Here is a 27,170-nt window from a genome sequence, read left to right on the forward strand (position 1 = left end):
CTCACAACTCACTCACCCAACTCACAACTCACCCACCCAACTTACAACTCACCCACCCAACTCACAACTCACCCACCCAACTCACAACTCACCCACCCAACTCACAACTCACCCACCCAACTCACAACTCACCCACCCAACTCACAACTCACCCACCCAACTTACAACTCACTTACCCAACTCAACTTACTTACAACTCACCCACCCAACTCACTCACCCAACTCACCCAACTCACTCCTCACTCACCCAACTCACCCACCCAACTCACAACTCACCCACCCAACTCACAACTCACCCACCAAACTCACAACTCACCCACCCAACTTACAACCCACTCACCCAACTCACTCACAACTCACCCACCCAACTCACTCACCCAACTCACCCAACTCACTCCTCACTCACCCAACTCACCCACCCAACTCACAACTCACTCACCCAACTAACAACTCGCTCACCCAACTCACAACTCACCCAACTAACAACCCGCTCACCCAACCCGCTCACCCAACCCGTCCACCCAACTAACAACCAACTCACCCAACTCACCCAACAAACAACCCGCTCACCCAACCCAGCTCACCCAACCCGCTCACCCAACCCGCTCACCCAACTAACAACTCGCTCACCCAACTCACAACTCACCCAACTAACAACCCGCTCACCCAACCCGCTCACCCAACCCGCTCACCCAACTAACAACCCGCTCACCCAACCCAGCTCACCCAACCCGCTCACCTAACCTGCTCACCCAACCCGCTCACCCAACTAACAACCCACTCACCCAACTCACCCAACTAACAACCTGCTCACCCAACCCAGCTCACCCAACCCGCTCACCCAACTAACAACCCACTCACCCAACTCACCCAACTAACAACCCACTCACCCAACTCACCCAACTAACAACCCGCTCACTCAACCCAGCTCACCCAACCCAGCTCACCCAACCCAGCCCACCCAACCCAACTCACCCAACCCCGCTCACCCAAACCCAGCCCACCCAACCCAGCTCACCCAACCCAGCCCACCCAACCCCCGCTCACCCAACCCCAGCTCACCCAACCCAGCTCACCCAAACCCAGCTCACCCAACCCCAGCCCACCCAAACCCAGCCCACCAAACCCCAGCTCACCCAACCCCAGCCCACCCAACCCCAGCCCACCCAAACCCCAGCCCACCCAACCCCAGCCCACCCAAACCCCGCTCACCCAACCCAGCCCACCCAACCCCAGCTCACCCAACCCCAGCCCACCCAACCCCAGCTCACCCAACCCCGCTCACCCAACCCAGCCCACCCAAACCCCAGCTCACCCAACCCCGCCCACCCAACCCCAGCCCACCCAACCCCAGCCCACCCAACCCCAGCCCACCCAACCCCAGCCCACCCAACCCAGCCCACCCAACCCAGCCCACCCAACCCCGCTCACCCAACCCCGCTCACCCAACCCCGCTCACCCAACCCCGCTCACCCAACCCAGCCCACCCAACCCCAGCCACCACCCAACCCCAGCTCACCCAACCCCAGCCCACCCAAACCCCAGCTCACCCAAACCCCAGCCCACCCAACCCAGCTCACCCAACCCCAGCTCACCCAACCCCAGCCCACCCAAACCCCAGCTCACCCAAACCCCAGCCCACCCAACCCAACTCACCCAACCCCAGCCCACCCAACCCCAGCCCACCCAACCCAACTCACCCAACCCAGCCCACCCAACCCAACTCACCCAACCCCGCTCACCCAACCCAGCCAACCCAACCCCGCTCATCCAACCCAGCCCACCCAACCCCAACTCACCCAACCCCAGCCCACCCAACCCCAGCCCACCCAAACCCCGCCCACCCAACCCCAGCCCACCCAAACCCCGCTCACCCAACCCAGCCCACCCAACCCCAGCTCACCCAACCCCAGCCCACCCAACCCCAGCTCACCCAACCCCGCTCACCCAACCCAGCCCACCCAAACCCCAGCTCACCCAACCCCGCCCACCCAACCCTAGCCCACCCAACCCCAGCCCACCCAACCCCAGCCCACCCAACCCCAGCCCACCCAACCCAGCCCACCCAACCCAGCCCACCCAACCCAGCCCACCCAACCCAACTCACCCAACCCCGCTCACCCAAACCCAGCCCACCCAACCCAGCTCACCCAACCCAGCCCACCCAACCCCCGCTCACCCAACCCCAGCTCACCCAACCCAGCTCACCCAAACCCAGCTCACCCAAACCCAGCTCACCCAAACCCAGCTCACCCAAACCCAGCTCACCCAACCCCAGCCCACCCAACCCCAGCTCACCCAATCCCCGCTCACCCAACCCCGCTCACCCAACCCAGCCCACCCAACCCCAGCTCACCCAACCCCAGCCCACCAAACCCCCGCCCACCCAACCCCAGCCCACCAAACCCCCAGCTCACCCAAACCCCAGCCCCACCCAACCCAGCTCACCCAACCCAGCTCACCCAACCCCCACCTACCCAAACCCCCGCTCACCCAAACCCCAGCCCACCCAACCCCAGCCCACCCAAACCCCAGCCCACCCAAACCCCAGCTCACCCAAACCCAGCCCACCCAACCCCGCTCACCCAACCCAGCCCACCCAACCCAGCTCACCCAACCCCAGCCCACCCAACCCAGCCCACCCAACCCCGCTCACCCAAACCCAGCCCACCCAACCCAGCTCACCCAACCCAGCTCACCCAACCCCCACTTACCCAAACCCCAGCCCACCCAACCCCAGCTCACCCAACCCCAGCCCACCCCAAACCCCAGCCCACCCAACCCCAGCCCACCCCAAACCCCAGCCCACCCAACCCCAGCCCACCCCAAACCCCAGCCCACCCAACCCCAGCCCACCCAACCCCCAGCTCACCCAAACCCAGCCCACCCAAACCCCCAGCTCACCCCAACCCCAGCTCACCCGCACGTATTGCCGCAGGAAGAAGGGGCTCATGTCTGGCGGGGGTGCGGTGGTGTGAGGCCGCAGCAGCTGGGCCGACGTCGCCCCCCCTGCTCCTCCGCCCCCACCGCCGCCGCCGCCGCCCGCGGCCGCCGGGCCCCCCACGGACGACGACGACGACGACGAGGAGGCGGCGGAGGAGGAGGAGGCGGTGGAGGCGGCGCCGCCGGCGTCGTCGTCCGGCTGCAGCCCTCGCCAGAAATCGAGCAGCGTGCGCAGCACGAGCAGGCAGTGATCCACGGCGCCGGAGGCGAGGAGGGCACTTGCCGTCGCGCTCGAGGTGAGGGACGATGCCGTGCACGGTGGGGACGGGGGCTGGGCGGGCTGGGCGGGGGGGAGGGAGGGAGGGGAGGGGGAGGGAGGGGGGGGAGGGAGGGGGGGAGGGAGGGGGGGAGGAGGGGAGGGAGGGGGGGTGGTGAGCGAGCGGTCGTTTGTTCGATGGGAGAGAAACGGGAGCGAGGATTCGTCGGTCGCGGGGCCTGCGTGGTTAAGTCTCTGTGTGTGTGTGGTGAGTGTGTGATGTGAGTGTGTGTGGTGAGTGTGTGTGTGTGGTAAGTCTGTGTGTGGTGAGTGTGTGTGTGTGTGGTGAGTGTGTGTGTGTGGTGTCTGTGTGTGTGTGTGGTGAGTGTGTGTGTGTGGTGAGTGTGTGTTTGTGGTGAGTGTGTGTTTGTGGTGAGTGTGTGTGTGTGGTGTGTGTGTGTGGTGTGTGGTGTCCGTGTGTGTGTGTGGTGAGTGTGTGGTGTGTGTGTGTGTGTGTGTGAGTGTGTGTGTGTGTGTGGTGAGTGTGTGTGTGTGTGTGTGGTGAGTGTGTGTGTGTGTGGTGTGTGTGTGTGTGTGTGTGTGTGTGTGTGTGTGTGTGTGGTGAGTGTGTGGTGTGTGTGTGTGTGTGGTGAGTGTGTGTGTGTGGTGAGTGTGTGTGTGTGTGTGGTGTGTGTGTGTGGTGAGTGTGTGTGTGTGTGTGTGTGTGTGTGTGTAGTGAGTGTGTGTGTGTGTGGTGGGTGAGTGTGTGTGTGTGTGTGGTGAGTCTGTGTGTGGCGAGTGTGTGTGTGTGTGGTGAGTCTGTGTGTGTGTGGTGAGTGTGTGTGTGTGTGGGGTACGTCGAGTGTGTGGTGTCTGTGTGTGTGTGGTGAGTGTGTGTGTGTGGTGAGTGTGTGTGTGGTGAGTGTGTGTGTGTGGTGAGTGTGTGTGTGGTGAGTGTGTGTGTGGTGAGTGTGTGTGTGGTGAGTGTGTGTGTGGTGAGTGTGTGTGTGGTGAGTGTGTGGTGTCTGTGTGTGTGTGGTGAGTGTGTGTGTGTGTGGTGTCTGTGTGTATGTGGTGAGTGTGTGTGTGTGGTGTCTGTGTGTATGTGGTGAGTGTGTGTGTGTGGTGTCTGTTGTGTGTGTGGTGAGTGTGTGTGTGGTGTGTGTGTGGTGAGTGTGTGGTGAGTGTGTGTGTGGTGTGTGTGTGTGGTGAGTGTGTGGTGAGTGTGTGGTGTGTGTGGTGGGTGTGTGTGTGTGTGTGGTGAGTGTGTGTGGTGAGTGTGTGTGTGTGGTGTCTGTGTGTGTGTGTGTTGTGTGGTGAGTCTGTGTGTGTGTGTCTGTGTGTGGTGAGTCTGTGTGTGTGTGTGGTGTGTGTGGTGTGGTGAGTGTGTGTGTGTGAGTGTGTGTGTGGTGAGTGTGTGGTGTCTGTGTGTGTGTGGTGAGTGTGTGTGTGTGTGGTGTCTGTGTGTGTGTGGTGAGTGTGTGTGTGTGGTGTCTGTGTGTGTGTGGTGTCTGTGTGTGTGTGTGGTGAGTCTGTGTGTGTGTGTCTGTGTGTGGTGAGTGTGTGTGTGTGGTGAGTGTGTGTGTGTGGTGAGTGTGTGTGTGTGGTGAGTGTGTGTGTGTGGTGAGTGTGTGTGTGGTGAGTCTGTGTGGTATCTGTGTGTGGCGAGTCTGTGTGGTCTCTGTGTGGTGAGTCTGTGGGTGTCTGTGTGTGGTGAGTCTGTGGGTGTCTGTGTGTGGCGAGTCTGTGGGTGTCTGTGTGTGGTGAGTCTGTGTGGTGTCTGTGTGTGGTGAGTCTGTGGGTGTCTGTGTGTGGTGAGTCTGTGGGTCTCTTTGTGTGGTGAGTCTGTGGGTGTCTGTGTGGCGAGTCTGTGGGTGTCTTGTGTGGTGAGTCTGTGGGTCTCTGCGTGTGGTGAGTCTGTGGGTGTCTGTGTGTGGTGAGTCTGTGGGTGTCTGTGTGTGGTGAGTCTGTGTGGTGTCTGTGTGTGGTGAGTCTGTGGGTCTCTTTGTGTGGTGAGTCTGTGGGTGTCTGTGTGGCGAGTCTGTGGGTGTCTTGTGTGGTGAGTCTGTGGGTCTCTGCGTGTGGTGAGTCTGTGGGTGTCTGTGTGTGGTGAGTCTGTGGGTCTCTGTGCGTGGTGAGTCTGTGGGTGTCTGTGTGTGGTGAGTCTGTGGGTCTCTGTGTGTGGTGAGTCTGTGGGCCTCTGTGCGTGGTGAGTCTGTGGGTGTCTCTGTGTGGTGAGTCTGTGGGTGTCTCTGTGTGGTGAGTCTGTGGGTCTCTGTGTGTGGTGAGTCTGTGGGTGTCTGTGTGTGAGTCTGTGGGTGTCTGTGTGAGGTGAGTCTGTGGGTCTCTATGTGTGGTGAGTCTGTGTGTGAGTCTGTGGGTCTCTATGTGAGTCTGTGGGTCTCTGTGTGGTGAGTCTGTGGGTCTCTGTGTGTGAGTCTGTGGGTGTCTGCGTGTGGTGAGTCTGTGGGTGTCTATGTGTGGTGAGTCTGTGGGTGTCTGTGTGTGGTGAGTGTGTGGGTCTCTATGTGTGGTGAGTCTGTGTGTGAGTCTGTGGGTCTCTATGTGAGTCTGTGGGTCTCTGTGTGGTGAGTCTGTGGGTCTCTGTGTGTGAGTCTGTGGGTCTCCGTGTGGTGAGTCTATGGGTCTCTGTGTGGTGAGTCTGTGGGTCTCTATGTGTGGTGAGTCTGTGTGTGAGTCTGTGTGTCTCTATGTGAGTCTGTGGGTCTCTGTGTGGTGAGTCTGTGGGTCTCTGTGTGTGAGTCTGTGGGTCTCCGTGTGGTGAGTCTATGGGTCTCTATGTGAGTCTGTGGGTCTCTGTGTGGTGAGTCTGTGGGCCTCTGTGCGTGGTGAGTCTGTGGGTGTCTCTGTGTGGTGAGTCTGTGGGTGTCTCTGTGTGGTGAGTCTGTGGGTCTCTGTGTGTGGTGAGTCTGTGGGTGTCTGTGTGAGGTGAGTCTGTGGGTCTCTATGTGTGGTGAGTCTGTGTGTGAGTCTGTGGGTCTCTATGTGAGTCTGTGGGTCTCTGTGTGGTGAGTCTGTGGGTCTCTGTGTGTGAGTCTGTGGGTGTCTGCGTGTGGTGAGTCTGTGGGTGTCTGTGTGTGGTGAGTCTGTGGGTGTCTGTGTGTGGTGAGTGTGTGGGTCTCTATGTGTGGTGAGTCTGTGTGTGAGTCTGTGGGTCTCTATGTGAGTCTGTGGGTCTCTGTGTGGTGAGTCTGTGGGTCTCTGTGTGTGAGTCTGTGGGTCTCCGTGTGGTGAGTCTATGGGTCTCTATGTGAGTCTGTGGGTCTCTGTGTGGTGAGTCTGTGGGTCTCTATGTGTGGTGAGTCTGTGTGTGAGTCTGTGGGTCTCTGTGTGTGAGTCTGTGGGTCTCCGTGTGGTGAGTCTATGGGTCTCTATGTGAGTCTGTGGGTCTCTGTGTGGTGAGTCTGTGGGTCTCTGTGTGGTGAGTCTGTGGGTCTCTGTGTGTGGTGAGTCTGTGGGTCTCTGTGTGTGGTGAGTCTGTGGGTCTCTGTGTGGTGAGTCTGTGGGTCTCTGTGTGTGGTGAATCTGTGGGTCTCTGTGTGTGGTGAATCTGTGGGTCTCTATGTGTGAGTCTGTGAGTCTCTATGTGAGTCTGTGGGTCTCCGTGTGTGAGTGCCCCCACCTCATTGGAGGCTGCCCTGTAGGAGGAGGAGGAGGCTTTGGTACGCGACATGAAGACGCTGAGCAGACGCATGATGACCAGCGTCACCTCGTTAGCAGGGGTCCGCTCGGCCCTCTTTGCTACGTCCTGACGCACATACACACACACACGCGTGGAGTTACACACACGCACACACACACACGCGTGGAGTTACACACACACACACGGAGTTACACACACGCACACACACGCGTGGAGTTACACACACACACACGGAGTTACACACACGCACACACACGCGTGGAGTTACACACACGCACACACACACACGCGTGGAGTTACACACACGCACACACACACACGCGTGGAGTTACACACACACGCGTGGAGTTACACACACACACACGCGTGGAGTTACACACACGCACACACACGCGTGGAGTTACACACACACACACACACACGCACACACACGCGTGGAGTTACACACACACACACACGCACACACACGCGTGGAGTTACACACACGCGCACACACACACACGCGTGGAGTTACAGAGTTACACACGCACACACACACGTGGAGTTACACACACGCACACACACACACACGTGGAGTTACACACACGCACACACACGCGTGGAGTTACACACATGCACACACACACACACACGCGTGGAGTTACACACACGTACACACACACGCGCGCGTGGAGTTACACACACACACACGCGTGGAGTTACACGCACGTACACACACGCACACACACGCGTGGAGTTACACGCGTGGAGTTACACACACGCACACACGCGTGGAATTACACACACACACACACACGCGTGGAGTTACACACACGCACACACGCGGGGAGTTACACACACGCACACACACGCGTGGAGTTACACACACACACACACGCGTGGAGTTACACACACGCACACACGCGTGGAGTTACACACACGCACACACACGCGTGGAGTTACACACACACACACACACGCGTGGAGTTACACACACGCACACACGCGTGGAGTTACACACACGCACACACACGCGTGGAGTTACACACACGCACACACGCGTGGAGTTACACACACGCACACACACGCGTGGAGTTACACACACGCACACACGCGTGGAATTACACACACGCACACACACGCGTGGAGTTACACACACGCACACACACGCGTGGAGTTACACACACGCACACACACGCGTGGAGTTACACACACGCGTGGAGTTACACGCACACACGCGTGGAATTACACGCACACACACGCGTGGAGTTACACACACACGCGTGGAATTACACACACACACGCGTGGAGTTACACACACACACACACACGCGTGGAGTTACACACACGCACACACGCGCACACACACACACACACACACGCGTGGAGTAACACACGCACACACATGGAGTTACACACACACAGACGTACACACAGACGTACACCCACCCACACGGCCACCGTGAACCCCACCCACCCACACGGCCGTCGTGAACCCCACCCACACGACCTTCGACCCCACCCACACGACCTTCGTGAACCCCACCCACACGACCTTCATAAACCCCACTCACACGACCTTCGACCCCACCCACACGACCTTCGACCCCACCCACACGACCTTCGACCCCACCCACACGACCTTCGACCCCACCCACACGACCTTCGACCCCACCCACACGACCTTCGTGAACCCCCAGCGACACGACCTTCGACCCCACCCACACAACCTTCGACCCCACCCACACGACCTTCGTGAACGCCCAGCGACACGACCTTCGACCCCACCAACACGACCTTCGACCCCACCCACACGACCTTCGTGAACCCCCAGCGACACGACCGATCCCGGCAGGCACCTTCTTCTTGTCGATGGCCAGCTCAGCGACGAGGCGCGTGAGGAGGTTGTCCAGAGCCCCCTTGTCCTTCTCATCGTCGCCGTCCAGGTCCGAGCTCAGCATGAGGATCACCTGGCAACATCGTCGTCATTATCATCGTCGTCATAATCATCGTCGTCAGCATCGTCGTCAGCATCGTCGTCATTATCATCGTCATTATCATCGTCGTCAGCATCGTCGTCATCATAGCCAGCATCGTCGTCATTATCATCGTCGTCATTATCATCGTCGTCATTATCATCGTCGTCATTATCATCGTCGTCATTATCATCGTCGTCATTATCATCGTCGTCAGCATCGTCGTCATCATAGCCAGCATCGTCATCATAGCCAGCATCGTCGTCATCATCATCGTCGTCAGCATCGTCATCATAGCCAGCATCGTCGTCATCATCATCATCATCGTCAGCATCGTCGTCATCATAGCCAGCATCGTCGTCATCACAGCCAGCATCATCGTCATCATCGTCGTCATCATCAGCATCGTCGTCATCATCATAGCCAGCATCGTAGTCATCATCGTCGTCATCACCATCGTCATCACCATCGTCGTCCCCATCGTCGTCCCCATCGTCGTCATCATCGTAGTCAGCATCGTCGTCATCGTCGTCAGCGTCGTCAGCGTCGCCAACATCACGAGCGTCGTTAACATCACCATCAGCAACATCACCGAGCTCAGCATGAGGATCACCTGGCAACATCGTCTCCATCATCGTCGCCGCCATCATCATCATCATCATCACGGGTCGACTGCTGTGCCAGGCTAAGTGCGCGCGCGCGCGAGCGAGCTACCTGCATGTAGGGGATGGCTCGCACCCCTCCCACTGTGTGAACTTGCGGCAGGTACTGCAGCAGTCGCTCCAGAAGCATCAGCCTCACCATGTGCAGCCTGCGGCCATGAGCGCGAGACACGGGGAGGGTGGTGGTGGTGGTGGTGGTGGTGAACGCCCGGCACTGTGTGTGTTGGGGGGGGGCGTGTGGGCAGGCCGGGAGCGCGCTCACAGCTGGCGGTGATACCGCAGGCCGTGCACGCTCGGCCGCCCATCGGCAACTCGTCCTTTTTGCCAGTAAACAAGATCTAGTAATAGGTTTTACCCTTTTAACCGGCACACACACACACACAAAAAAAAAAACTGACACCTCTGTTCAAGGCATCATGGAATTTTTTTGTGCCAGTTAAAAGGGTAAAAAGCCTATCACTATATCCTGTTACTGGCAAAGGATGAGGTCTCATAATGTAAATGCTCACCCCGAGCCCTCAATACTCTGACAAGTGCGCTGTTTTTGAGTTGTGCGACGCCTTTTGGCGTCTTCTGGTCCAACACCAGTGGAGACTAAAGGGCTCTAAGAAAAGCCGTCTCTCGGGTGTGGACCAATCAAATTCGAGGACAGTGCCAATATCATTATTATCAGAGTTGACTCTTTTTGTTTGCATTTTGACTGCTTGTGTTGTGGTTATTGCGAACATGATGCCTTGAATAAAGGTGTCAGTTTGTGTGCCAGTTAAAAGGGGTAAAAAAAACCTATTACGGTGGCTTTTTCCCCGTTTTTCTGGCAACACGACAGCCTCTTGCGAGGAATCACGTCTGCATCAGCCACAGATGCTTGTGGTGCAAACGAGAGACACGCTCTGATAGTACATGTGCATTGTCCTTTGAGACCAACTGGTCCACACCAGGGAGACAGCTTTCTTGTTGAGCCTCGTCTCAAACGGGTGTTAGGACCAGAGGACGTGCCATAACCGAACCACAAAGACTACCACCACCGTAACCCTAAACCATAGGCACAACCCCTAACCCCTACACCACCTAAACACTGTACCACCTAACCCACTACACCACCTAAACACTACACCACTACACCACCTAACTACTACACCACGACACCACCTAACCACTACACCACCTAACTACTACACCACTACACCACCTAACTACTACACCACTACACCACCTAACTACTACACCACTACACCACCACACCACCTAACTACTACACCACTACACCACCTAACTACTACACCACTACACCACCTACCCACTACACCACTACACCCCTACACCACTACACCACCTAACCCAGTCCCAGTAACGCTAACCCCAAACTCCGGCCCCCTTAACCCTTGACCCCTAAACCCCCCCCCCCCCCCCGCTCTGTGCCCCCTCCACCCCCCTCCACCCCCCACCCCATCACCCCCCCCCCACACACCCCACCATCACCCCCCCCCCCACCGACACCCCCCCACCACACCCTCCACCCCCCACCATCACCGGTTGGTGGTGCCCAGGTCCCCGTCGGCCTCCCCCTCCCCCTCGGAGCCGTCGCCCTCCTGGTGGCCCATGGTGGTGCTGACGGCGCCCGTGCTGGACGTCACGCTGCCCGGCCCACGGGCCGGGCCCTCGGCGACGCCGTCGCCGTACGCGCTGCTGCGGCCAGACACTGCGGAGGGGCACACGGAGGGGCGGGGGAGAGGCTCACTTGGTGGACTGGCCTTAGCCTGGCCCAGTGCCAATGCGGGGAGTGATGATGTAGAGGCGACAGCGGTGGTGGTGACGGTGGTGGTGGTGGTGGTGACGGTGGTGGTGGTAGTGACAGTGGTGGTAGTGACAGTGGTGGTGGTGACAGTGGTGGTGGTGACAGTGGTGACAGCGGTGGTGGTGACAGTGGTGGTGGTGGTAGTGACAGTGGTGGTAGTGACAGTGGTGGTGGTGACAGTGGTGGTGGTGACAGTGGTGGTGGTGACAGTGGTGGTGGTGACAGTGGTGGTGGTGACAGTGGTGGTGGTGACGGTGGTGGTGGTAGTGACAGTGGTGGTGGTAGTGACAGTGGTGGTAGTGACGGTGGTGGTAGTGACAGTGGTGGTAGTGACAGTGGTGGTAGTTACGGTGGTGGTGGTGACAGTGGTGGTGGTGACGGTGGTGGTAGTGACGGTGGTGGTAGTGACAGCGGTGGTGGTGACAGTGGTGGTGGTGACAGTGGTGGTAGTGACAGTGGTGGTGGTAGTGACAGTGGTGGTGGTGACGGTGGTGGGAGTGACGGTGGTGGGAGTGACGGTGGTGGTAGTGACAGTGGTGGTGACAGTGACAGTGGTGGTGACAGTGACAGTGGTGGTAGTGACAGTGATGGTAGTGACAGTGGTGGTAGTGACAGTGGTGGTAGTGACAGTGGTGGTAGTGACAGTGGTGGTAGTGACAGTGGTGGTAGTGACAGTGGTGGTAGTGACAGTGGTGGTAGTGACAGTGGTGGTAGTGACGGTGGTGGTAGTGACGGTGGTGGTATTGACGGTGGTGGTAGTGACGGTGGTGGTAGTGACGGTGGTGGTAGTGACAGTGGTGGTAGTGACAGTGGTGGTAGTGACAGTGGTGGTAGTGACAGTGGTGGTAGTGACAGTGGTGGTAGTGACAGTGGTGGTGACAGTGGTGGTGGTGACAGTGGTGGTGGTAGTGACAGTGATGGTGGTAATGACAGTGGTGGTGGTAATGACAGTGGTGGTGGTAGTGACAGTGGTGGTGGTAGTGACAGTGGTGGTGGTAGTGACAGTGGTGGTGCTAGTGACAGTGGTGGTAGTGACAGTGGTGGTAGTGACAGTGGTGGTAGTGACAGTGGTGGTGGTAGTGACAGTGGTGGTAGTGACAGTGGTGGTGGTGACAGTGGTGGTAGTGACAGTGGTGGTAGTGACAGTGGTGGTAGTGACGGTGGTGGTGGTGGTGGTGACAGTGGTGGTGGTGACAGTGGTGGTGGTGACAGTGGTGGTGGTGACAGTGGTGACAGCGGTGGTGGTGACAGTGGTGGTGGTGGTAGTGACAGTGGTGGTAGTGACAGTGGTGGTGGTGACAGTGGTGGTGGTGACAGTGGTGGTGGTGACAGTGGTGGTGGTGACGGTGGTGGTAGTGACGGTGGTGGTAGTGACAGCGGTGGTGGTGACAGTGGTGGTAGTGACAGTGGTGGTGGTAGTGACAGTGGTGGTGGTGACGGTGGTGGGAGTGACGGTGGTGGGAGTGACGGTGGTGGTAGTGACAGTGGTGGTGACAGTGACAGTGGTGGTGACAGTGACAGTGGTGGTAGTGACAGTGGTGGTAGTGACAGTGGTGGTAGTGACAGTGGTGGTAGTGACAGTGGTGGTAGTGACAGTGGTGGTAGTGACAGTGGTGGTAGTGACAGTGGTGGTAGTGACAGTGGTGGTAGTGACGGTGGTGGTATTGACGGTGGTGGTAGTGACGGTGGTGGTAGTGACAGTGGTGGTAGTGACAGTGGTGGTAGTGACAGTGGTGGTAGTGACAGTGGTGGTAGTGACAGTGGTGGTGTTGTATACGGCCCTTTTTCCACAATTAATATCCATAAGAATATTTACGGATGCATACACCTAGATTTCTTTTTCCTTTCTTTCGTGACAAACAATATATATATATTTTTTTTAATGAATCAAACCAGTAAGCCAGAAACACGAAAAACCAGATGTCGGTCATAAACAGACCATTAAAGAATAAAGAAATAATAAAACTCTCAAGGCGAGGATGTAACAGCTATCGGCGAAAATCTCCAGATGAACAAGAGTTTGATGGGCCCCTTAGGAAAGGTCCCTCCGAGGTCAGAACACCAAGAGAGCAGACACCAGACGCCAACAGGGTAAATCGTATACATATTATTTTCCTTATTTTCCAGTAAAACAACAACAACAAAAATTAAAAGGCAACAACAAGAATAAGATAAAAGTAGCGAGCCTAACGCTCACTCCAATTAAGAACAGGCCACCAGACACATCAGTGAATTATTATCCAATAATTAATTCGCTATCAAATGATTTTCACCTTTAATACTTTTACTGTTAAAGCAAAGCTTGGAGACAAAATACCGAGTCACATCAAAGGTTATCGAGAAGGAATGAGGCGAACGGGCAAACTTACGAAAGAGTTTAAACAATATCCCAAGCAACCCCGACCATCTTTGTCTCTCTCACAGCGCGGAGAAGCAGGAATTACACCTTATCACAAGGGGCCATCTGGAAAAGCCAGCCGGGTTTGATGAGGAGACACACCCCACCCCACACACGGCAACCAGACAAACAAGTTTTAAAGAAATTGCAAAATAACATTAATAATAATGTGTTAACCTTAAACGATATTCCATTATAGAACCTTACAGAACCAAGGGATATGGATTCCAACAATCTGGAAACGGACCTCTTAAACTCAGGATGAAAATTATTTTTCTTTTTAATAATTCCATCATAACAATTCGAACCTCGGTAAACCGAGAGGTGTCGGGAGGACGTAGTTACAAACACGAGTCGTGGCGAACATGGAGTCGAAATGATATTTGCAAAGTATAGAGAGATGGGAAGATCCCGGCCACCTTTGTCTTTCCCTGCAGCACGTGATAAAATGCATACGCTCGGAAGAGCATCTTCACTTGGAAATAAATCAAATACTATGAATCACAAGCAGGATCATAACTGTGTATGATAAGATACCAACTGTGATGTGAAATGTTAAACTTAAAAAAAATCTTAACCATTTCTTTGTGCGTCGGAACGCAAACGGAAAAGGGGGGGGGGGGGGGAACCCACCCCTCTCTCTGGGTGGAGGGATCCGACAACCAGACGCCACCAAGATGAATCGAGGTGTCTGTTGTCTTGATGTTTATGGCTTGAGGAAAGACCCGAACAGGACCGTGTCATAAATGACACACACACAAACATACACACTGACACACGAACCCCCCCCACCACCGACACACGAACCCCCCCACCGACATACGATCAGATCAAAGATAGCTCCACCTCGTGAGGGGGAGCCGAGAAGGGGAGAGATTTTTGGCATAAAAAGGAGCCGTTTCAGCATTGAAGCCAGCTCATCAGCCCTCGGGGCCAACTCATCAGCCCTCGGGGGCAGCTCAACAGAAGAAGACTCATCTCAACTCAGCTCAACAGAAGAAGACTCATCTCAACTCAGCTCAACAGAAGAAGACTCATCTCAACTCAACTCAGCAGAAGAAAACTTGACCTGTCGCTCGCGAGCGCAGCGTCAGATACTACAGCAGCGGAAAGAGCGCATGCCGGCGTAGCTCATCCAGCAGTGGAGGAAACTGCTGTCAGCGAATCAGCACGGGCGCGTTCGCGCATCTTCAAGGAGAAAGAGCGCGCGCCACCAGCGTGCCATCAGCACCAGCATCAGCACCAGCGCGCCGCTGCGGGCGTGCTTCTAACGCCGTCTACCAGACGGTCATCTCAGCTACAACAACGCATCTACTCGTTCACCAACGTCCGTCGAGTCCGAACCAACTACTGAAAGAAGAATCAACTGATACGTATGATACACTGCCCCCCACTACACACAAACCAGACGTCTGCTTGACGCAAAGAATCGATTCTGAACATTGGCCTACTCTTACACCACTCACACCATTCAACACACACACACGGGTCATTAACAAAGCCTAAAAACCTCAAGCCATTGAACCATCCGTGATTGTGGAAACATCGCAACGACCGAGTGAATAATCCATCGTTTTTAAGAGTGTTCATGATTTTTCTCTGTAATATTGTGCTGGGGCTGTACTTCTAACCGCATAAATTACCTACTGACCCATTAACAAGGATTAATTCTTGGCTCCTCACCACGGAGCGCCGCTCGCGGGGATAGAGAGCTTGTTCAACCGGTTCCCTGTCAGGGGTCTGGCCACAATCAATTAAAAGATTGGCCCGAGATAAGGATCTCAAAAGGAAACATCGCCACCCATTGAGTCGCGTTGAGAAGTTGATTAGGAATACTTGAGTCGTTCGTTAATATTTGTCTTTCTGCATAACCTTGCCGGTATCCACGAATGAAATAACGAATTCAAACGCATATTTGTGCCTCCAAGAATAATACTGGTTGGAGTGCCCTGTCAACGAGTAGCGTTGCATAATAATCAGTCATCCTATTGTTAACAACGTGACAATAATTGCATTAAGGGCCGCGCATGATCAGTGACCGATTGCTGTTTTGTGTGACAATTCAAGTAACGAAGCATTGTGGCCATCGAGTGGTGTTGATAAGGCAATTAGAAGTATTACAGTCGAACGCTTTAAATTCATAATCGTTATGAATCAATGAACGAACATCAACGTGGTACTGTGCTGACGATTTCAAGCATAATAACTTCGCATATCAGAATGTATTAAGGATTGGATACGAATCAAAAACCAAGTGCCGTGTTGTATAACAATTCAAGCATACGAGTTTGCATATTATAAAGTTAAGGTTTGATAGAATAGTTCGCATGTTTTTAATCTCTCTCTCTACAACCGATCGATTGCGTTACGCGTCGGGAATTAACCACAGGTGCCGCTATCGAGGTGAAACAACGCAATCGTGATGGTATCATGTTAACGCTGTGTTGAAATTCCAAAATCCCGAGATTGAGTTTTCATATTATCCAAAAATTAAAGTTAGCTAGAAATAAAATTGATTAAAGCAGAAGGTTTGTGTGTGATTCTTCCTGAAATTCTGCATAATATTGTTCTGCGTATGAGATCCGAATCCTGGGGACCTATCATAAGCACACTATCACCACATGATCCATAACACACATAATCCGTAATGTTCAATCGAGAGTAATCGTATCCTTATCGATAATACGGAATTGAAGAGCAGAGTCGAATCGTCTCTCTCTCATTCACGCTCACAACGCCTGCGTCACTGCATACGATTAATTGCGTTATTCCAATTCATAACACAATCCTCGTCACCGAGGCTCGACCTGATAATCCATAACGACCTGCGTTATCATAACCACGCCCACTCGCATAAATTAATACGATTATCTCTCGAATCAGCATAATTTATGCACATAATTACACTAATTAACATAATTTCGGATAAATTATGCAAATCTCAAATTTCATTTAATTTTCATTATTTTCATCAATTTTCATAACACCTATATATACAACATATTGGGCGCGTCGTCCGGGATCTCTCGCAGACAGTTTATGCTTGAATTAAGGAACAAATCACTGTTGTATTAACCAAGGTTTTATGATCTAACGTTACCCTGTGACTGTAACGGGTGTAAAACAAACAAAAAAAAAACCGCACTCTGAAGGGAAATTCCAGAGTAGCAGGGTATAACAAAGACAGTTGAAGTAAGATTATTTGCTCGAGTCAAACTGACCACATCCTGTGATACAAGTGTTTCTATACGTGCTCTGAAGGGAATACCAGAGTCACATGAGTCGAACTGATGCATTCTGGATACAACTGTTTTGATATGCACTCTGAAGTGAAATTCCAGAGATGCTCGTATTAAGAGTAATTTTTGAGTGGATTGCGGGATATTGGGAACTTGTACCAAAAAGGTCAGGCCGATCTGCTACAGAGCAAACAAATCATGGAGACACATGGAAAGGGAGCTGTATTGATGACATTGGGACACTGCTTAAGAACTGGATAAAATGGGACAAAAGCGAACACGATGTAAAAACATCAGGAATAACTACGCTGAACTCAGACCCTCTCGCACAGACAGACAAACAGAGATTATGGGAGGAGGAAAATTTCGGAAAAGAAACAGGTGGGACTGATAACCCCGAAGTCAGAGTGAGACAGAATATTAAAACTAAATCACCAGGAGATTCTGTACTAATAACGCGAGAAAGGGCGGAGCCGAAGCTCCGAGGCAACTCTCCAGGAAAACGCACACCACGCACAGACGGCCGACACAAACATCGAGACAGGCACGACGCACCAGACAAATATAAATCAAACACCCCACAAAAACCACATAAGTATGAGCCATGGGACAAACATGAGTCACCGAGCAAAGTTGACCCACGTTACAGGCGCAAAATACACTACAAAAATCATGTTAAGCAACGCCACCGTGATGTTAATGACTCATCCGAATCTGACTCGGATGACGATGATCAACTTTCCGAATATTCGTTCAGTAGTAACACTCTGAAATTGATGGACAAAGCTCTCGTCAGAATTCCCTATTTTGATCCACACAATAAGAACAGGGACATTCACACTCACATCGCAACGGTAGAAGCAGAAGCAATGATCAGGGGTCTGAGGAAAACGGATGAAAAAGCGAGTTTGCTGAAACGCAGCTTGCATGGACAGTCCATATCATGGGTAAAATTGCTACCATACGAGGTTCGGAACGATTTTAAAAAGCTGAGCCTGGCAGTGATTCGGAAGTTTGGAGAATATTCAACACTGTCTGAGGGATTTAACGCTGCAAAATCTATGACCCAGTGTGCAGACGAGGATCCTCGGGATTACCTCATGCGATTTAAAAGAGCGTACTATGCGGGCGATGTGGATCAGTATCACGAAGGTGACAAAAGGTTCAAAATTATGTTTTTTGGATCTTTGAGTCCAGAGATTACAGAAATTGTGGGAATGGTCTTGAATCCAGAGACAGCCTCCTTAGACCACATAGTGGATCGGGCACACATGGCTTGGCTGTACCGAGCTAAAAACAATGATTTCACAGCACACAGTGAACGGGACAAGGCAACCAGCCTATCAGAGGAAAATAAAAAAACATGTGAGGCATTTGATGCACGCAGGCCCACAGTGCAGAAAACAAAAAGCACCCACGGATTACCAACATAATTATATACACGGGTGGTCAAATAACAATTACACGAGACAATGGCACGCAGACCGGGAGCGATCGCAGCGTGCAGGGACGCGTATTTGCGAGAATCGCAACGTGTGGAGACCACGAGCAAAGTCAGACCAGTGCTCAATTCCACGGCACACAGACCGAGAGCGTTCGCAGCGTGCAGAGACGCGTATTTGCGACAATCGCCACGGGTGGAAGCAAAGAGCAGAACCATATCTTCACCCAATGCAGCGGCACACAGCCGGCCAAAATTACCCACACAGATGGCGAGATAACAATTACGGTCGACAGTGGCACATAGAGAATGGGCGGCCACGACACACAAAGACACATAATCGCGAGAATCATGGCGCATATAGGCCAAGAGCAGAATCACGCCGATTCCCCATTCCACGATACACAAGGGGCACACATGGCTTGGCTGTAACAAAGAGGGTGGCATGGGCACGTGATAAATCGCTCACACTGGTTGAGAGGAAAATGACAGGGAAAGAGGTGTCCGCTGATCTGAAAAAAAAATCACACCCCTTGGAAAAAATCAAGCAGGCTGGAGGTTACAAACAGAACCAGGAGGGGAACCATGATTGTGGAAAACTAAATACGTCATGCACCCGCTTTGATGTGGTGGGGAACGCGAGAGTCGCTCCCGTGGTGAACCCACCTATTGAACAAAGAAAATTAACCATGAAACGTGATCTAACAGGAAATGATAACCAACAGGATCGGGAGGAGAAACATGCTTGTTTGGTAAATGGAAACGCGATCAATTGTGTCGCAAAATTGCGTGAGAGTACAGTAAAAGTGCCAGGGAAACGCGTTACGGAGACAAAAATCCATGATGGATTGGGGAATGTGTGGAAATCCAGCACACGCAAAAACATGGAATCGAATCGAGGCACGGAATCGGATCGTGGTACGGAGTCAGCAAATCTGCACATGGCTGCGGAGAAGGCAAATGACCCCAACAGTCGAGCACGGAAACTCGTGTTGTGTACTAATCCTGGTGGCGTACGACATGGCTTCACGCCACATAAACCCACAGGGAAGGCGAGGGATAAAAAAATTTACCGATACGAACCAAGGAACCGTGCTCATTTGGCTAAAGCCATACCGACGATGGACCAAAACGACGATGTGATGATGTTGCATGGAAAGGTCACAGGTTACTCTAAAATACCTGGTCATGAGAAAAATTATTCTGTACTTTTGACCAAACGTGGCAGTAAGGTTGCCAATAACTTGGTAAACATTAAACAAAGAGATGCCAGGAGGGAAACGGTGTACCACCGGGCTCGAAACCGCTATCCAGTGTTTCCCAGGAACTGAAACAAAAATCAAAGCAATAATTGATAAGACCCGATGTAACATGTTGCCTTAATTTTTCTCTTTTTCCTGTTCTTTTATTTTCTTATTTCAAATGTAATCATGCTAAGTTGTGACACGTACGCGCGCGTTGTAAGGAAAAATCACAAACTTGAAGACAATCGATAGTTCATGGTGGAAAAAGGCATTTTTCTTTAATATTAAAAATAACCGGTGGCAGACCACCGATCATTTTTAAAAGGGCGGAATGTTGTATACGGCCCTTTTTCCACAATTAATATCCATAAGAATATTTACGGATGCATACACCTAGATTTCTTTTTCCTTTCTTTCGTGACAAACAATATATATATATTTTTTTTAATGAATCAAACCAGTAAGCCAGAAACACGAAAAACCAGATGTCGGTCATAAACAGACCATTAAAGAATAAAGAAATAATAAAACTCTCAAGGCGAGGATGTAACAGCTATCGGCGAAAATCTCCAGATGAACAAGAGTTTGATGGGCCCCTTAGGAAAGGTCCCTCCGAGGTCAGAACACCAAGAGAGCAGACACCAGACGCCAACAGGGTAAATCGTATACATATTATTTTCCTTATTTTCCAGTAAAACAACAACAACAAAAATTAAAAGGCAACAACAAGAATAAGATAAAAGTAGCGAGCCTAACGCTCACTCCAATTAAGAACAGGCCACCAGACACATCAGTGAATTATTATCCAATAATTAATTCGCTATCAAATGATTTTCACCTTTAATACTTTTACTGTTAAAGCAAAGCTTGGAGACAAAATACCGAGTCACATCAAAGGTTATCGAGAAGGAATGAGGCGAACGGGCAAACTTACGAAAGAGTTTAAACAATATCCCAAGCAACCCCGACCATCTTTGTCTCTCTCACAGCGCGGAGAAGCAGGAATTACACCTTATCACAAGGGGCCATCTGGAAAAGCCAGCCGGGTTTGATGAGGAGACACACCCCACCCCACACACGGCAACCAGACAAACAAGTTTTAAAGAAATTGCAAAATAACATTAATAATAATGTGTTAACCTTAAACGATATTCCATTATAGAACCTTACAGAACCAAGGGATATGGATTCCAACAATCTGGAAACGGACCTCTTAAACTCAGGATGAAAATTATTTTTCTTTTTAATAATTCCATCATAACAATTCGAACCTCGGTAAACCGAGAGGTGTCGGGAGGACGTAGTTACAAACACGAGTCGTGGCGAACATGGAGTCGAAATGATATTTGCAAAGTATAGAGAGATGGGAAGATCCCGGCCACCTTTGTCTTTCCCTGCAGCACGTGATAAAATGCATACGCTCGGAAGAGCATCTTCACTTGGAAATAAATCAAATACTATGAATCACAAGCAGGATCATAACTGTGTATGATAAGATACCAACTGTGATGTGAAATGTTAAACTTAAAAAAAATCTTAACCATTTCTTTGTGCGTCGGAACGCAAACGGAAAAGGGGGGGGGGGGGGGAACCCACCCCTCTCTCTGGGTGGAGGGATCCGACAACCAGACGCCACCAAGATGAATCGAGGTGTCTGTTGTCTTGATGTTTATGGCTTGAGGAAAGACCCGAACAGGACCGTGTCATAAATGACACACACACAAACATACACACTGACACACGAACCCCCCCCACCACCGACACACGAACCCCCCCACCGACATACGATCAGATCAAAGATAGCTCCACCTCGTGAGGGGGAGCCGAGAAGGGGAGAGATTTTTGGCATAAAAAGGAGCCGTTTCAGCATTGAAGCCAGCTCATCAGCCCTCGGGGCCAACTCATCAGCCCTCGGGGGCAGCTCAACAGAAGAAGACTCATCTCAACTCAGCTCAACAGAAGAAGACTCATCTCAACTCAGCTCAACAGAAGAAGACTCATCTCAACTCAACTCAGCAGAAGAAAACTTGACCTGTCGCTCGCGAGCGCAGCGTCAGATACTACAGCAGCGGAAAGAGCGCATGCCGGCGTAGCTCATCCAGCAGTGGAGGAAACTGCTGTCAGCGAATCAGCACGGGCGCGTTCGCGCATCTTCAAGGAGAAAGAGCGCGGCCAGCAACGCCAAGCAAGAGCGTGCAGCAGCTCAGCCAGCAGTGGAGAGAAACTGCTATCAGCGAATCAGCACGGGCGCGTTCGCGCGTCTTCAAGGAGAAAGAGCGCGCGCCACCAGCGTGCCATCAGCACCAGCATCAGCACCAGCGCGCCGCTGCGGGCGTGCTTCTAACGCCGTCTACCAGACGGTCATCTCAGCTACAACAACGCATCTACTCGTTCACCAACGTCCGTCGAGTCCGAACCAACTACTGAAAGAAGAATCAACTGATACGTATGATACACTGCCCCCCACTACACACAAACCAGACGTCTGCTTGACGCAAAGAATCGATTCTGAACATTGGCCTACTCTTACACCACTCACACCATTCAACACACACACACGGGTCATTAACAAAGCCTAAAAACCTCAAGCCATTGAACCATCCGTGATTGTGGAAACATCGCAACGACCGAGTGAATAATCCATCGTTTTTAAGAGTGTTCATGATTTTTCTCTGTAATATTGTGCTGGGGCTGTACTTCTAACCGCATAAATTACCTACTGACCCATTAACAAGGATTAATTCTTGGCTCCTCACCACGGAGCGCCGCTCGCGGGGATAGAGAGCTTGTTCAACCGGTTCCCTGTCAGGGGTCTGGCCACAATCAATTAAAAGATTGGCCCGAGATAAGGATCTCAAAAGGAAACATCGCCACCCATTGAGTCGCGTTGAGAAGTTGATTAGGAATACTTGAGTCGTTCGTTAATATTTGTCTTTCTGCATAACCTTGCCGGTATCCACGAATGAAATAACGAATTCAAACGCATATTTGTGCCTCCAAGAATAATACTGGTTGGAGTGCCCTGTCAACGAGTAGCGTTGCATAATAATCAGTCATCCTATTGTTAACAACGTGACAATAATTGCATTAAGGGCCGCGCATGATCAGTGACCGATTGCTGTTTTGTGTGACAATTCAAGTAACGAAGCATTGTGGCCATCGAGTGGTGTTGATAAGGCAATTAGAAGTATTACAGTCGAACGCTTTAAATTCATAATCGTTATGAATCAATGAACGAACATCAACGTGGTACTGTGCTGACGATTTCAAGCATAATAACTTCGCATATCAGAATGTATTAAGGATTGGATACGAATCAAAAACCAAGTGCCGTGTTGTATAACAATTCAAGCATACGAGTTTGCATATTATAAAGTTAAGGTTTGATAGAATAGTTCGCATGTTTTTAATCTCTCTCTCTACAACCGATCGATTGCGTTACGCGTCGGGAATTAACCACAGGTGCCGCTATCGAGGTGAAACAACGCAATCGTGATGGTATCATGTTAACGCTGTGTTGAAATTCCAAAATCCCGAGATTGAGTTTTCATATTATCCAAAAATTAAAGTTAGCTAGAAATAAAATTGATTAAAGCAGAAGGTTTGTGTGTGATTCTTCCTGAAATTCTGCATAATATTGTTCTGCGTATGAGATCCGAATCCTGGGGACCTATCATAAGCACACTATCACCACATGATCCATAACACACATAATCCGTAATGTTCAATCGAGAGTAATCGTATCCTTATCGATAATACGGAATTGAAGAGCAGAGTCGAATCGTCTCTCTCTCATTCACGCTCACAACGCCTGCGTCACTGCATACGATTAATTGCGTTATTCCAATTCATAACACAATCCTCGTCACCGAGGCTCGACCTGATAATCCATAACGACCTGCGTTATCATAACCACGCCCACTCGCATAAATTAATACGATTATCTCTCGAATCAGCATAATTTATGCACATAATTACACTAATTAACATAATTTCGGATAAATTATGCAAATCTCAAATTTCATTTAATTTTCATTATTTTCATCAATTTTCATAACACCTATATATACAACAGTGGTGACAGTGGTGGTGGTGACAGTGGTGGTGGTAGTGACAGTGATGGTGGTAATGACAGTGGTGGTGGTAATGACAGTGGTGGTGGTAGTGACAGTGGTGGTGGTAGTGACAGTGGTGGTGGTAGTGACAGTGGTGGTGGTAGTGACAGTGGTGGTAGTGACAGTGGTGGTAGTGACAGTGGTGGTGGTAGTGACAGTGGTGGTAGTGACAGTGGTGGTGGTGACAGTGGTGGTAGTGACAGTGGTGGTAGTGACAGTGGTGGTAGTGACGGTGGTGGTAGTGACAGTGGTGGTAGTGACAGTGGTGGTAGTGACAGTGGTGGTAGTGACAGTGGTGGTGGTAGTGACAGTGGTGGTGGTAGTGACAGTGGTGGTGGTAGTGACGGTGGTGGGAGTGACAGTGGTGGTAGTGACAGTGGTGGTGGTGACAGTGGTGGTGGTGACAGTGGTGGTGGTGACAGTGATGGTGGTGACAGTGGTGGTAGTGACGGTGGTGGTAGTGACAGTGGTGGTAGTGACAGTGGTGGTAGTGACAGTGGTGGTAGTGACGGTGGTGGTAGTGACAGTGGTGGTGACAGTGACAGTGGTGGTGACAGTGACAGTGGTGGTAGTGACAGTGGTGGTAGTGACAGTGGTGGTAGTGACAGTGGTGGTAGTGACAGTGGTGGTAGTGACAGTGGTGGTAGTGACAGTGGTGGTAGTGACAGTGGTGGTAGTGACAGTGGTGGTAGTGACAGTGGTGGTAGTGACAGTGGTGGTAGTGACAGTGGTGGTGACAGTGGTGGTGGTGACAGTGGTGGTGGTAGTGACAGTGATGGTGGTAATGACAGTGGTGGTGGTAATGACAGTGGTGGTGGTAATGACAGTGGTGGTGGTAGTGACAGTGGTGGTGGTAGTGACAGTGGTGGTGGTAGTGACAGTGGTGGTGGTAGTGACAGTGGTGGTAGTGACAGTGGTGGTAGTGACAGTGGTGGTGGTAGTGACAGTGGTGGTAGTGACAGTGGTGGTGGTGACAGTGGTGGTAGTGACAGTGGTGGTAGTGACAGTGGTGGTAGTGACGGTGGTGGTAGTGACAGTGGTGGTAGTGACAGTGGTGGTAGTGACAGTGGTGGTAGTGACAGTGGTGGTGGTAGTGACAGTGGTGGTGGTAGTGACAGTGGTGGTGGTAGTGACGGTGGTGGGAGTGACGGTGGTGGTAGTGACAGTGGTGGTGGTGACAGTGGTGGTGGTGACAGTGGTGGTGGTGACAGTGGTGGTGGTGACAGTGATGGTGGTGACAGTGGTGGTAGTGACGGTGGTGGTAGTGACAGTGGTGGTAGTGACAGTGGTGGTGGTAGTGACAGTGGTGGTAGTGACAGTGGTGGTGGTAGTGACAGTGGTGGTAGTGACAGTGGTGGTAGTGACAGTGGTGGTAGTGACAGTGGTGGTGGTGACAGTGGTGGTGGTGACAGTGGTGGTAGTGACAGTGGTGGTAGTGACAGTGGTGGTGGTAGTGACAGTGGTGGTGGTGACAGTGGTGGTAGCGACAGTGGTGGTAGTGACAGTGGTGGTAGTGACAGTGGTGGTAGTGACGGTGGTGGTAGTGACGGTGGTGGTAGTGACGGTGGTGGTAGTGACAGTGGTGGTGGTGACAGTGGTGGTGGTGACAGTGGTGGTAGTGACAGTGGTGGTAGTGACAGTGGTGGTAGTGACGGTGGTGGTAGTGACAGTGGTGGTAGTGACAGTGGTGGTAGTGACAGTGGTGGTAGTGACAGTGGTGGTAGTGACAGTGGTGGTGGTAGTGACAGTGGTGGTAGTGACAGTGGTGGTGGTGACAGTGGTGGTGGTAGTGACAGTGGTGGTAGTGACAGTGGTGGTGGTAGTGACAGTGGTGGTGGTAGTGACAGTGGTGGTAGTGACAGTGGTGGTGACAGTGGTGGTAGTGACAGTGGTGGTGGTAGTGACAGTGGTGGTGGTAGTGACAGTGGTGGTAGTGACAGTGGTGGTAGTGACAGTGGTGGTGGTAGTGACAGTGGTGGTGGTAGTGACAGTGGTGGTAGTGACGGTGGTGGTAGTGGTGGTAGTGACGGTGGTGGTAGTGGTGGTAGTGACAGTGGTGGTGGTAGTGACAGTGGTGGTAGTGACAGTGGTGGTGGTAGTGACAGTGGTGGTGGTAGTGACAGTGGTGGTAGTGACAGTGGTGGTAGTGACAGTGGTGGTAGTGACAGTGGTGGTAGTGACAGTGGTGGTAGTGACAGTGGTGGTAGTGACAGTGGTGGTAGTGACAGTGGTGGTAGTGACAGTGGTGGTAGTGACAGTGGTGGTGGTGACAGTGGTGGTAGTGACAGTGGTGGTAGTGACAGTGGTGGTGGTAGTGACAGTGATAGCGGCCGTAGCGACAGCGGCGGTGCCAGGCTAGGTGCACACCGTTGTGGTCCCCGGCGACGGAGCCCACGGCGCTGCCCCCGCTCTCCGAGCTGCTGCTGCCGGCTGCGCTGCCGGCGTGCGGCTCAGCCGGTGAGGTGCGCAGCGTGGAGCCGTCCGTAGCCATAGTGGAGCCCTCGTCATCGGACGCTGGCGCTGGAGGGGCAGTGCAGCAACAACAACAACAACAACGATGACAACAACAACAACGATGACAACAACAACAACAACGATGACAACAACAATAACAACGATGACAACAACAACAACGATGACAACAACGACGACAACAACCACCGGGTTCATGACGGCCGTGTGGGTGGGTGGGGTTCACGATGGCCGTGTGGGTGGGTGGGGTTCACGGTGTCCGTGTGGGTGGGTGGGGTTCACGGTGGCCGTGTGGGTGGGTGGGTGGGGTTCATGGTGTCCGTGTGGGTGGGTGGGGTTCACGGCGGCCGTGTGGGTGGGTGGGGTTCACGACGGCCGTGTGGGTGGGTGGGGTTCACGGTGGCCGTGTGGGTGGGTGGGGTTCACGGTGGCCGTGTGGGTGTCTGTGCGGGTGTCTGTGTGGGTCTCTGTGCGGGTCTCTGTGCGGGTCTCTGTGTGGGTGTCTGTGTGGGTGTCTCACCCGAGGCGGTGGTGTCTGAGAGTGTGCCCGCGTCCAGCGACGAGGAGCTCTGTGTCTGTGCGGGCAGCACGAGGCTCTGCAGGCGCAGGGCGCCACCACCGCCCGCTGTGGCACACACACACACAGACACACATTAAACACACACACAGACACACATTAAACACACACACAGACACACATTATACACACACACAGACATTGTAGCTACACACACAGACACACATTAAACACACACACAGACACACATTAAACACACACACAGACACACATTAAACACACACACAGACACACATTAAACACAGACACACATTAAACACACACACAGACACACATTAAACACACACACAGACACACATTAAACACACACACAGACACACATTAAACACACACACAGACACACATTAAACACACACACAGACACACATTAAACACACACACAGACACACATTAAACACACACACAGACA

General features: G+C 52.4%; 1 protein-coding gene across 1 annotated transcript in view; it reads right to left on the reverse strand.

Annotated features, from left to right (window-relative positions):
• LOC116937404 (E3 ubiquitin-protein ligase UBR4) overlaps window positions 1–27,170 on the reverse strand; it is a gene marked incomplete at its 5' end in the record, with an annotated part of 266,747 nt that overhangs the window by 201,247 nt on the left and 38,330 nt on the right. Inside the window, 7 exon segments of the mRNA XM_076058468.1 lie at window positions 2,921–3,283; window positions 6,843–6,968; window positions 8,702–8,812; window positions 9,533–9,629; window positions 11,011–11,179; window positions 26,080–26,232; window positions 26,705–26,809. Coding sequence (XP_075914583.1) covers window positions 2,921–3,283; window positions 6,843–6,968; window positions 8,702–8,812; window positions 9,533–9,629; window positions 11,011–11,179; window positions 26,080–26,232; window positions 26,705–26,809 — 1,124 coding nt within the window.

Source organism: Petromyzon marinus, assembly GCF_048934315.1.
Source record: "Petromyzon marinus isolate PM22_M1 ecotype Great Lakes invasive population chromosome 75 unlocalized genomic scaffold, UKy_Petmar_22M1.pri1.0 chr75_unloc.2, whole genome shotgun sequence".
NCBI classification, from domain to species: domain Eukaryota; kingdom Metazoa; phylum Chordata; class Hyperoartia; order Petromyzontiformes; family Petromyzontidae; genus Petromyzon; species Petromyzon marinus.